We start from the raw sequence: 12,923 nt of genomic DNA on the forward strand, positions 1-12,923 counted from the left end.
TACTAGGACTGAGAGGGCTTCTGCCACTTCTTGCTTGGGCCCTCCTACCTGACTAGTCACTCTCTCAAGGGTCTTCAGGCTCTGGCTTTGAGATTGTTTGAGGACATATGCTCATACATCCACTTGTATACCCCTCCATTTGCTAGCTGAGATCCTCTATCAGATGTGCGATCTAAGGGAGGTTAAGCTTTGGGACCCTGTCCAGATATCAGTGGAGAATAACCATTTGTTTTGGAATAAGGTAACCGTGATAAGTAGGACATCTGCAGTTCTTAATAACTGTACTTTTCCTCTACTGCACATCTTTAGGATGTGAGAGCAAGTCCGAGTATCATTCCAAGAAATTAGTAATAGGCTTAAGAGGATAGATGCAATGCTTGATAAAGCTGCAGTGGTCAAAAGTGTAGGGGGGGAAGGACTGTCTAGGAATGAAAGTATGTCTGACATTGGTGGAGGTCCAGAGGAAATCTAGGAAGAGTTCATGACATTTTAAAGGGCGTGCTAGACAAATGGATCAGTAGGATGGAACATATTGAGCGGAAGAACAGAAGTGGTAAGAGTGATGATGCCACCTCCGGCAATTTGTTGAGTTGCGGGCTGATACAAACCAATGGTGGTGGTGCTAAAGGAGATGCAGAAAGCATGCAATGTTAGACTTGTTAAGAGGGAAGGTTGTATTGCATAGTGAAGGGAAGAGTAAGGAACTAAGAGATGGTAAGAGGGAGGAGTATAACTGAATGTAAGAGACATGCTGTTGGGGTGAATGTTCTGCAAAGATTGGGAGGCTTGGAAATAAGGTCAGTTGAAAGGTTTGGGAGATAAAATTAACAGTTTTAGAGTAAATGAGAAAACAGAGGTAGGAATCAGATGTTTGTAAAAGAGTGGTTAAGAGTGAAGAGACCTAAAGGTGCTAAAATCAAGGACATGCTGAGTGAGCGGCAGCAACAAGCATTAAGGAGTGTGTTGAAAGATTGGGCCAAAAAGGACTTTGAGGGTATGTAGAACAAATGAAAGGTGGGGAGGAGATGACAGTTTGTCCTTCAAGCAGATGAAGGTGACTTTTGATCTGAGAGTAGTTTATTGGCTGGTGAATAAGGGAGTAAATAAATGAGTTTATGCAAACAGAGAAAATAGTAGAGCTGAAAAGAAACAAAAGGAAGTATTAGAAGAAATGGAAGAATATAGAAAAAAGGAGGATAGCACAGATGTACAGGAACTGGGAGAGGAGATGGAAGGGATCTGTTTTATTTAGCAAAGAAAGATATGGATACAAGAGAGGATGGGAGAAGGATAAAGGATGGATGGGTGCTGTGTGTGTTCAAAGTAGATGAGAAGCGTAGGACGTGGGGAAAAAGAGACTGCTAATGGCAGGATAGTTAATGGTAATTGAAGGATGGAAAGATGGAGGTAATAGTGTCGGGGAAAAATGGACAGTGGATGAGGCAAGTTGTGGCAGGTGAAGGAAAAAGGTGAAAAAATTGAAATGGGATGTTGAGTTGAGTGGGAGGCAAAACAGAGTAGGGGAGTAGGTGAATAGAGACAGTGTTTGCTAAGTGCTGTAATTTAAGAGGGATTATTGAAGACTAGTAGGGAAAGGTATGGATGTAAAATTATAGATGGCTTATTTATACAAACAAGTGTAAAAACTTCAGATGCTATGTAGTCCAGTCTCTCCTTCATTCTTACCCGGCTCCGACTTGGCCATACTAGCTCGAAGTCTTCAGTTGGCTCATGGCTGAGGTATCCCATCATGCAACAGGTCCATTCCCCAGATCTCATTTCCCGCTTGTTACGCTCAGATGTGGTCTCACTTTTGGCTGTGACGAAGTATACTTTTTCAAACATTTTTTGGATATTGTTGATCTAAAAAGGCTATTTTCATAGCTACTGTGTGTGTGTGTCTGTCAAGGCTGGTTGTGTGGCCTTTTTCTTTGGCTGTTTTTTGGTATCCTGTCCACTCCCTGTCTTCCCATGGGCTAGGCCCGTTTCAGTTAGAGGCCCTAGTCCTCCCCATTGTTTTCCGTGTGGTCTCTTTGAGTTGTGCTTCTGTTACTTGTAACTTATTTGGTGTCTTGTTGTTTGATAGTGGTGTTATCCTGCCTTTATTTGCTCCGGGCTACGCCCATTTAAATTAGGGGACCCGTCTGTTACTAGGCCAATTTAGTTAGAGGCTCTAGTTTCCCACGTGGTGTTCAGTTAGGTTTTTGGTGGGTACGTGTGGTTTTGCCACTTGTCTGTGTGTGTGTACTCCTTATACAGCATGTCTAAGGATTCTAAGGTACACAGGCATTTGGACTTTAAGAAGTGTATTGAATGCAAAAGTAAAAATGTCTGACTGATGGGCACTCTGTGTGCGTGTACTGCTTGAGGGCTATTCACCTCCAAGAGTCCTGCTTGGTTTGTCATTCCTTCAGTTATTGCATGCTACAGGAGAGAAAGAACAAGCTCATCCTGAAAAGACTGCTTAAACACTCCTTTGAGGAAGACTTGCCTAAGTCTTCTAGTACCATATCCTCTCCAGCTAAAAAACACAAAAAGACTGCTAAGAAGCGCTCTCCAGCTCTGTCTGTTTCTTCGGAGCCGCCAGAGAAAGTTGTTGGAACAGCTTCTCCTTCGGCTCCATTGGCTTTGGTGCTGACAGAAGGTGGTGTATTGACTAAGTCTGTATCGGCTCCCAGCCTTTCGTAGCCAGTCACGGATTTTTTTGTTTTGGAGCCAGTCTACAGTTGTTCGACCGGGTTCTCCTTCACGTCAGTCTCCCTCTGTAGGGAGATCCAGATCTCCAACTATATCCTCGAGGTCCCTTTCCGGTGAGGGTGTTGATAGAGTCATGAAGAAACTGCTTCAGTCATCGGGTCATCGGTGCTGGCCAAATTGATTTCAGCTCTGACCCAGTCTGCTCTGGAGACCATGACCCCTTCATCGTTTGTTGTTCCTCCTCCGAGCCTTTCTCAGCACTCGGAGCCAGAGTTGTCAGTTCCGTCTGGTGCAGTTAGGTCGGTTCCAGTACCTTCGCCTGGCCTCTTGGTTCTGATTTCCACTCCGATCCCGTCGGTTCCATCCACGGGGTTGAGGGTCCACACTTCCCCCGTCGGACCTGAGGGGGTGGGGTTGGATTAATTTGCATTGGTTCCGAGCCTTCCTCTCGGTGCTTCGGCTCGGGTGAGTTTGGACCAGACATCTGCTTCGGACCTCATCTCCTCGGTGCCGAGGGCTATTACCATATCCTCTACGGTTAGTCGACCTTTGGAGCCGGGGGGGGGGATCAGCCTTTGAGGTTATGGGGAACGTGCTGGCCAAGGCCATCAGCTACATCCTACGGCACCGACACTCTGCCCCCTCCAGCACCGGTGTCAGTTTCAGATCATCCTCTATCCATGGACAGCGGAGACCCAAGGCCTCAGGATACCTCCATGAGTGGTTCCTGTCTTTCTGACGTCTCCCCAGAGTTATTGCCTGAGGAGCCCGCCAGAAAGATTGTGTAAGAGAGGAAACACGTCGACTCCCCAGATTAGTCGCTCACGTCGGACACTGACCTAGAGGAGTCAGAGGGGTCTCCCAAGTAGTCTTCTGAAGATATCTTTTTCAGATATCCTGGAGATCTTGAAGCAGAAAGGTGGCCTGCCGTCCAAATCCCCTTCTGATAAGGAGTCTGTGTTCCTGAAGGCTTATGGGTCTCAACCTTCCGCCTGTTGGGGGTATCCCCCTTTCGATGAGCTACTAGATCTTGTCTGTTGAAAGGTGTGGGAAACTCCTGACACTGTGGAACCGGTCCCTAGGAGACCCAATAAGTTTTTGTCCACTCCCACAGACAAGGAATATCTGATAAAAGGTGTTCCAGTAGATTGCCATGGTGGTGACAGCAGCCACCAAGAATGAACTTGCTGAAACGTCGTCTACCATCCATCCACCTAACAAGGAGTCCTGGGCCATGGACAGGTATGGGAAATGTGTGTTTACCTTAGTGGCCTTTACTCTGCAGTCACTGAACTACCTGATGGGCTCCACAGAGATCTAAAAGAGTTAGGAGATTCTCTACAGGGTAACGTTTCTGATGCTGTGGCACAGAAGGTCAATGCACAGATGTCTACCCTAAATTCCCTTACCCAACTCCTCCATGAGGCTGATCTCATACGCAGCCGATGGAGTTAGCAGGGCAACGGGTTCTGGAGTCGCTCTTAGGAGATACTCCTGGATGCACCTGTGTAACTTCACGGAGGCCTTCAAGTCTACATTCACCAACGACCAATTTTGACGGTTCATCGTTATTCAGAACTAAGGTAAAGGACACTCTCACTAGGTGCAATCAAGAAGGAAAAACCCTGTCTGCCGTTGGAGTCCATTTTTCCATGCCTTCTAGACCTTACCCTAAGGGCCAGAAGGGTTTGAAAATGTGGTTCAGGAAGTCGCAGAGGGTTTTTCAGGATGCACAAAGTGATTTCCCCTCCAGAGGCAGGGGAGGAGGTGGAAATTCAGGTAGACGCTGTTCTAGAGGCAGAGGAGGCCCGCGTAACCAGGGGGACCATGATTCCTTTCACAGTTCTCCCTACCAGGGCTCCTGAAAGGAGGCCCGACTGTGCGTCTCTAGAGCTGGTCAGGTTTAACATTTCTTTATTCCTCGAAGCCTGGCAAAACGTCACCCAAGACAGTGAGTTTTAAAGATAATTTTCAGAGATTGTCATGTTCCCTTCTCTTCTCTCCTGCCAGCCAAGAGAATTCCAGAAGTTCCACCCGGTCAAAGGGATTCTGCAACTTTAGAAATAAAAAAGTTGCTTTCAAAGAGAGCCATCCAGCCTGTCCCTGCAGACCAAGTAGGATTAGGGACTTGCTCCAAATTCTTTTTGGTGCCGAAAAGAACACTGGATGTGAGACCCATCTTGGGTCTCAGCCAATTGAATCTACATGTACAAAAGTCCAAGTTCTGCATGGTCACCTTACAGTCAATACTCCCTCTGTTAGGGAAAGATGTGTGGCTGTGCTCCATCGACCTCAAAGATGCTTACTACCATATCAAGATGGACAGAGCATCGAGAAGTCATCTACGCTTCCTGTTGGGAGCCAGTCATTTTCAGTTTCGCGCCCTGCCCTTTGGTCTCACCACAGCCCCCAAGGTGTTCACCAAATTGCATGGCAGTGGTAACTGCTCACTTGAGACGTCAGGGATTCCAAGTGTTTCCATACCTGGATGACTGGGTCCTCTCCGCCACCACCAGGCATTTACTGTTACAGACCAGGGACGCCACCATTACACTGTGCCAAAGATTAGGAATTACTCTAAATTGGAAAAATCTGCCTTGTTGCCCTTGCAGCATGTCACTTTTATCGGCAAACTAGATACGGTGCTCATGAGGGCCTTCTTACCAGAAGAGAGAATTCAGGCTCTACAACAGCAGGTCTTCACCTTACTACCATTGAGGAAGGTCAAGGCAAAAGTGATCCTCAAGTTATTAGGGACCATGGCTGCCACGATCATGCTAGTTCCCCTTGCCAGACTACACACGAGGGTTCTTCAGTGGCTGCCTTTTGCCCAGTGGTCACTACAGTATCTTCCACTCTCCCATTTTATTCTGATTACGGACTCGTGCAAGCAGGATCTACACTGGTGCCTTCAGGCCAGCAATCTCAACGTGGGCAAGCCTTTTGTACCATCTTCTCCAGTTGCCACTGTGACCACGGATGCCTCCCAGATCGGGTGGGGGAGGCATTATCTCGGCAGGACAGTCCAAGACACGTGGCAGGATTACGAGACCCTTTTGCATATCAATGTCTTGGAGATGAGAGAAGTGCCATTAGCGTTGCAAACACTTCAGAGCTTTCTCCCTCTAGGGACAATTGCAATCCATTCTGACAACATGTCAGTGGTGTAGTATGTGAATAAGCAGGGAGGAACCAAATCATACCCCCTTTGCAAGTGTGGCAGTGGACGGTGTCTTCCCAATGCTTTCTAGTTGCAGCGCATATACCATTGAAGTCCAACGTGATTGCTGACAGGCTGAGCAGAGCTACCCTAATGCCTCACGAGTGGTCCCTGAACAAATATGTTGCGGAGAAGATATTCCGCAGATGGTTAGCCTTGCTTGCGATCTATTTGCCAGCCCCTCAATGCCAGATGCAGCAGCTACTTCACCCTTCTCCCACCGGAGGGGGAGACACCCAGGGACGCTCTGGTTCATGATTGGCCTTCCAGTCTTCTCTATGCTTTTCCACCATTTCCTCTGATATCAAAGGTAATTCAGAAAGCACAGTCTTTGGGAAGCAAGATGATCCTGATTGCTCCACACTGGCCTCATCATATTTGGTTTCCCTTCCTTCAACCCTATCTAATGGATGATCCCTGGATTCTGGACCCAGATCCAGATCTGCTGACTCGTATGTCAGGACAGTTCCATCCCTCCATCCAGACCCTCAAGTTAACAGCTTGGCTGCTCTAGGTCCGTCCCTAGTCGGGCTTCATTATTTCTCCCCGGACATAGTCCACATTCTGTCTTCTTCCCACAAGCCTTCTACCAGGAAGATTTATTCCAGTAAGTTGAAGAGATTCTCCATTTGGGCCAATGAAAGACGTATTGATCCTTATACAGCTTCTGTTTCGGTAATATTAGAATTTCTTTCTCAACTGTTCAGTCGGGGATCAGCTGCAGCAACCATTAAAGTGTAGTTGGCAGTGATTTCTACCTTTCTCGTTGCTAATGAGCCCAACCTTATGGCTCATAGGCTTTGTTAGGGCCTTTCTGAAAGGGACAATGTTACTCCGATCTCCAGTCTTTAATCCAGTAATGCCATGGGACCTCAGTTTTGTTTTACAGAAGCTCACTTCAGCTCCCTTTGAGCCTGCAGCTACGGTTGACCTAAAATTCTTGTCATGGAAGACAGTATTGTTGGTAGCCATAACTTCAGCTAGGCTGGTCTCTGAGCTCCAAGCTTGATCGATTAAGCCACCTTATTTGGTGTTTCACAAAGACAGGGTCTACTTAAGAACCAATCCTTTTATTCCAAAGGTTGCTTCTATTGTCAATGTCAACCAATCCATTGAGTAACGAGGCAAAATTTAAGTTTCATCAGCTAGACATTCATAGACAATTGCGTTTCTATTTACATAGGACAAAAGACTTCAGGGAATCAGATCAACTTTGTGTCTCACTTTCAGACATTAGACTTTGGGTTCCTGTCTCTAAAGTAACCTTGTCTCGCTGGATCTCCAATTGCATCTCATTTATGTATGGATGTTCTTCATGTTTCACTGTTGCAGTCATTACACTAGGGTTATCCTGCTGGCAGGCCACCCTCAGTCGGCCTGAATTCCAAAGTCTAGGTCCGGTGTCAGTTGCTGTCGCCTCTTCCCTGACGTCCGTGCACCAGGGGTATAAAAGATGCAGCCGACACCATTTTCTTCAGTCTTTCTTGCCACGCGGTGCCGAAGCATAAGCAGCTCGCAAGTGCCGGTCAGCTGACTCCTGAGATTTTCGTGTTCGAATTTCAGATCCGAAGTCTTCATTAAAAGCTAAGTACCCCATTGGGGAAACTTTTTTTCTTGCTTCAGACCGATGTCAGAAAAAGCTAATTGTATTTCTTGTGGGAAGCAAATACCTCATAAGGATTTCCATTCTTACTGTATTCCTTGCCTAGGCCCTGACCACGATGTTGCTAGTTGTCTGTTTTGTGGTAGATTTAACAAACGCACTATTAAGCGTCGGTATGATTTTGCATTGCACTATTTTGGCAGAAGATTTAATTATACCATGTCGTCAGATAGCCATCCAACTACCGGAATTCACAAGAAACGCAAAGAAAAAGAGAAGGACAGGTATCAGAGGTCCAAAACAGATGACGAGGCTTCTTCTAAGCCAGTCTCCGGTTCGTCGTTTCTCAGTGAGGCGCGTTCGCAGCCCCTGATGCCCGCTACTTTAGACCCGCAGGCCACTACCGACTCCCACGTGGAGTCGCCTAGGCCACCGGAAGGTCAAAGTATTGGACCTTCGGAGACTATTCCCTCAGATGGGTCTGGAGCCGCTGAGCAGGCATCGGCTTCTGTGGGTGTTTTCAGACCAACTCAATTATACATTAAAACCACTTCAGCTTCAAAGGCAAAGACTAAAGCACCCTTAAAGGCAAAGAAACAAGTACAACAGCCTCTTGGACAGGCCTCCATGCCCAAAGAACAGATGCTCAAAATGGCCGAAGACTTAATTACTTTGATCAGGAGTTCCCATCCCCCTCCTGATAAAAGGCCTAGGCAAGAGACAGAATATGAATCTTCAGATCAGGTTTCCATTTCATCTGATTCCTCTTCTGATTAGGAATACTCTCTTCCTCCCTATGAGGATTCTGATGCTGAAGAATCTATCCCTTCAGCCTCTCCTCCTGAGGATTATTTTTTTGGGGAAACCTTGCATACCATGAGGGAGCATTTCCACTGGGAGAGCCAAGATTTTTCAGAATCTAAGAAAGGCTCAGAGACTTCTTTTTACTACCACAGCACAGGCCCCTAGCTATTCCACCTGTGTTAGACATTGTTGATGATGTATTTTCAGAGTCTAGTCTGACCCCTGACTACTAACCTCCAGCTCCTGTTAAGCCGGACAGGTACTATAGGGTCCCCTGACTCTCATAAATTCCTTTTCAAAAACCCTGCTGCTGACCCAGAAACCATCTCTCAGGGTCGCAAAGGGGTCAAGGCTTCCGTGCAAAAAACCCTACCCCCTCTGACAGGGATTCTAGGGCATTGGACAGATGGGGAAAAAATTTTACACTTGCATTTTTGGCTGTAAGGGCTTTAAATTGTCAGTTTCATATGCTCAAATATCGGCAATATATTATCTCACTGTTTAAACAGAAAATGTTGACTAATTCTGAATGTGCAGAAAACAAAGAAATGCAGGATTTATTGCATGCAGCTGAACAAGTTGGAAAGCATACTTTGCAATGTGATTTTGATTCTTTGGAGGTCTCCTGCAGAGCCGCTGTGATGGGCTCTGTCATCAGGAGACATGCTTGGTTAAAGGAACAGACTCTGCCTGATCATGTCAAAGCAAAATTATTAGATGCCCCATTACAGCATGACACTTTGTTTGGTGTTAAAGAAGAAGAGGTGTTCAAGAAAATGGAGGACAAAGCTAAATCTATGCAAACGGTTAAGGATTTCTTACAGGTTCAGACTCCAAGATTTAGCAGACACTGGCCTACAAAGAATTGGTCCTTTCCAGTGTCAGACAGACCACAAAGGGGCAGATACAGATGCCCAAGTGGCAGATCCCAGCCCCAAGGCTCGTACAGGTCTAAACAATGGGGCGCTTCGACAAATCACAACCATACAGGAAACAGTCCCAATGACTTCCCCCTGCCTGCACCAAGCACTTATCTTCTGGCAGCACCTTTAGGGGGAAAACTAGCACTTTTTTTTCAAAACTGGCACATAATAGCCCAGGACAAATGGGTCTTAGACATAGTGTCACAAGGCTACGAGTTTCACTTCCATACCCTGCCAAGGACAAACGGTTGGCCAGACCTGCCAAAACATCAATGGGCAGAGGCACAAAAGCAAGTCTCATCCCTCATGGACATGAGGGCCATTCAGCAAGTACCAGAGCAAGAGCAAGGGACAAGGATTTTATTCAAGAATATTTTTGGTACCAAAAAAGGACAAGATCCTGGAGGCAAATACTGAACCTGTCTATTCTAAACACATTTCTGGATATACCATAATTCAAAATGTTGACTCGACAGCAACTTCTGCCCATGCTGGGCAAGAAGGCTTGGCTGGTGACTTTAGACCTAAAAGAGGCATAACTGCATGTCCCAATCAGACAAACATGCAGAAGATACCTCAGATTCAAAGCTGGCTCAATGCACTACTAGTTCTCTGCACTGCCCTTTGGCTTATCTACTGCGCCCAGAGTCTTCACAAAGTGCCTGGCACCAGTAATTGCATTCTGCAGACAAAGAGGAATACAAATATATCCTTACTTGGAGGACTGCCTCATTCAAGCAGAGAACAAGGACATTCTACTACAGCATCTGGTGTTTGTTAAAGAGATTTCTAACAGGCCTAGGGTACACAGTCACTGAAAATAAATCAAAACTAGTACCCTCTCAAGAGATAATATTCCTGGGTGCAAGCTTAAATACAGCTGCCCAGATGGTTTATCTCATGCCAGACAAAGGCAACTGACTACCTATTTCAACCTGTTGGCAACAAAGGCCCAGTTATCTGCAAGAAAAATTCTGCAGGCTTTGGGCTTCATGGCATCCTGCATTCTACTAATTCCATATGCGAGACTGCATATGAGGAAACTTCAATGGTACCTAAAAAGTGTTTGGACTCAACATTGCCACAGCCTGGAAACTATAAATCTGAAGTAGGACTTCATTTGTCAGCAACCTTTGGGATACGGATCCGATCTCGGATCCGAGCCGGCAACTTCCATCACAGCATAGATCCGAGCTCCTAGCTCCTCCCTTTACCCATAATCCCCTGCCAACCCTGACTGACCTCAGATCTAGTTTGCCGCTCTTCAAGCAACAGCTAGATTCCAGAGCTCTTGGTGATTCTGTGAGAAAAACAGTTTTCAACTTTTCTTGTATTTCTTTAAGCGAGCGTCTGTGTGTGTGTGTGTTTAGTTTCCCCTTAACGTTAATTTCTCTTCCTTTTTTAGCTTAAATTTTAATTTATTTTTCGCCCTGCCCTTGCTGGTCGCAGTGTGTGTGTGTGTGTGTGTGTGTGTGTGTGTGTGTGTGTGTGTGTGTGTGTGTGTGTGTGTGTGTGTGTGTGTGTGGTGTCTAGGGGCCTAGTGAGTGTGTTTTACTTTCAGTGATGTCGGAGGCCCCTAAAGCCATTTTTTTGAAATGCACCGAGTGTGGTCACAAGCTTTCACTGGCTGATGGCCACACTCAGTGCGTTCGGTGCCTTGGGGTTGAACACCTCTCTTCGGGTTGCACGATTTGCGCTGCGTTCAACCCCAGGACACTTAAGGATCAGAGGTCGAAGCTGGTTCTGGCGGGCCTTTTGCCCCCAGACCCGGCTCCGGCACTTCTGTGACCGTTACCCAGTCTTCGTTAACGGCCACTCCTGCCCCCCTCCCTCCGACCGGGACTCAACCTCCCACTGTGGCTTCGGAGGTGAGGGAGGCCAGGAAAGAGAAGCGGAGGGAGAAGCACCTTAAGCGGCGGACCGAGGACTCCTCCTCGGCCCCGCCTGCCAAGCGAGCTTCTCCCTCCAGGGTTTCTGGTTCGCCTCCTCCTCGGATCCGATCCCCTTGCTTCTCACCGTGACCCAAGGAGGAGGTTACCCGGTCCCCGTTGAGGTCATCGAGGTGGCACTCCAGGCCTGCCTCTGTGGCCTCCTCGAGGTCCACATTCAGTATGTAGGACGCGGACATGGACCGGATGATGAGGAGGTTCATCCAGATGCAGATGGGAGTGCTCTTGTCCCGGGGGGCGGAGCTCGACCCCTTTTTTCGCTCCTATAGTTCCTTCTCCGACCCGCCTCCCGGGTTCGGAGCTGTCAGAGCCGAGCCGCGTTGGATCCGGAGGTGGGTCGGAGCTGACAGTGCTGGGCACTTCGGCTCAGACTATTCCTTAGAGTTTGTCGGATCCGACCTCTCGGAGCCGTGGGCCGAGCTTCAGATCTGAGGGACTCTGTGTGCTCTCGGCCCCGTCCCGGTCGGAGCGCGCGGGTCCTTCGGATCCGATAGTCTCAGCTCCGGGTCTGATCCCTGCCTTGGATCCGAGTGGGAGTTGGATCTCGGATCCGTCAGAGAGCGGCTCGCCCCTTGGCTTTCGCGGTGGTGGAGAGGGTGCTGTTGAGTTCATCCAGGCCCCCGGCCCTGGCTTCGGCTCCCCCCTGCACTCCCTCTCAGATGGTCCTGGCTCCCCTCACCCGTCCTTCAGGGCAGCCTGCTTCAGCGCCTCTAGGTGTTCCATTGGAACAGGATATTGCTGGTGAGGACTCCTCGGACAGCCCCCCCGAGGAGGTTCCTCGCATGTCGAAGTGCAAAAGGAGGCACGTGGACTCCCCTGAGTCCCTCACTGAGGATACGGACTTGGATGAAGGGGAAGGCTCCTCAAGGTCACCCCCCCCGAGGATGTCTCCTTTGGAGACATCATGGAAATGCTCAGAATCACGGGGGGGGGGGTGGTCTGCCCCCAAGGCTTCCTCCGACGAGTCCGTATTCCTAGAGGCGTTCGAGGCAGGGCCATCTACCTCTTGGGTGTCCCCTCCCCCCGACCCCTTAGTGGATCTTATAGCCACTAGGGCTTGGAGGGAGCCGGACACTGTAGAGCCTGTTCCCAAGCGCCTGGTCAAAATTTTGAGCCCCCCGTCAGAGAGAACCCATTGGAGCAGAGGTCCCCCTGTGGATGCCATGTTGGTGGCGGCAGCCATCAAGAGAGAGTTGGCTCAGGAGAGCCCCACGGTTCATCCGCCGAGCAAGGAGTCTTGCGCGATGGACCGCCTTGGGAAGCGGGCCTTCAGTTTAGCAGCCTTCTCCTTGAGGGCCATGAACTATATGGCACACGTCATTCGGATGCAGCGGGATCTAATCAAAGAATATGCTGCTTCCCCCCCGGGGTCCATGTCGGAAGGGGACAAGCAACTGTACTCCTCCCGAATGTCCACCCTACGCTCTATTTCCAGCACCTCTATGCGGCTCTTGTCTCATGCCACTGAGGGAGCCGCTAGAGCAGGCGGAGTCGGGCTGGTCATGAGGAGGCAAGCCTGGCTCCGACATTGTGACTTCTCGGAACCCTTTAAGGTGTCATTTGCGAATGCCCCTTTTGATGGTTCTGCATTGTTTGGCAAAACCGTTCACGACACCCTTGTCCAGAGTGAGAAAGACGGGAAGACGTCTGCCGTCGGAGTCCGCTTCTCTGCTCCCCAGAGGTCCTTTACCAAGAACCAAAAGGGTCAGAAGAAGATGTGGTTCCGG

General features: G+C 48.5%; 1 protein-coding gene across 1 annotated transcript in view; it reads left to right on the top strand.

Annotated features, from left to right (window-relative positions):
• The first annotated feature begins 867 nt into the window (after positions 1-867).
• Positions 868-12,923, top strand: part of LOC122799510 (serine/threonine-protein phosphatase 5-like) — a 995,806-nt gene continuing 983,750 nt past the window's right edge. The window contains exon 1 of the mRNA XM_044069034.1: positions 868-994. Coding sequence (XP_043924969.1) covers positions 868-994 — 127 coding nt within the window. The remainder of the gene's footprint in view (positions 995-12,923) is intronic.

The sequence above is a fragment of the Protopterus annectens genome, chromosome 1.part0 (genome assembly GCF_019279795.1).
Source record: "Protopterus annectens isolate FY-2018-M chromosome 1.part0, PAN1.0, whole genome shotgun sequence".
NCBI lineage: Eukaryota > Metazoa > Chordata > Ceratodontiformes > Protopteridae > Protopterus > Protopterus annectens.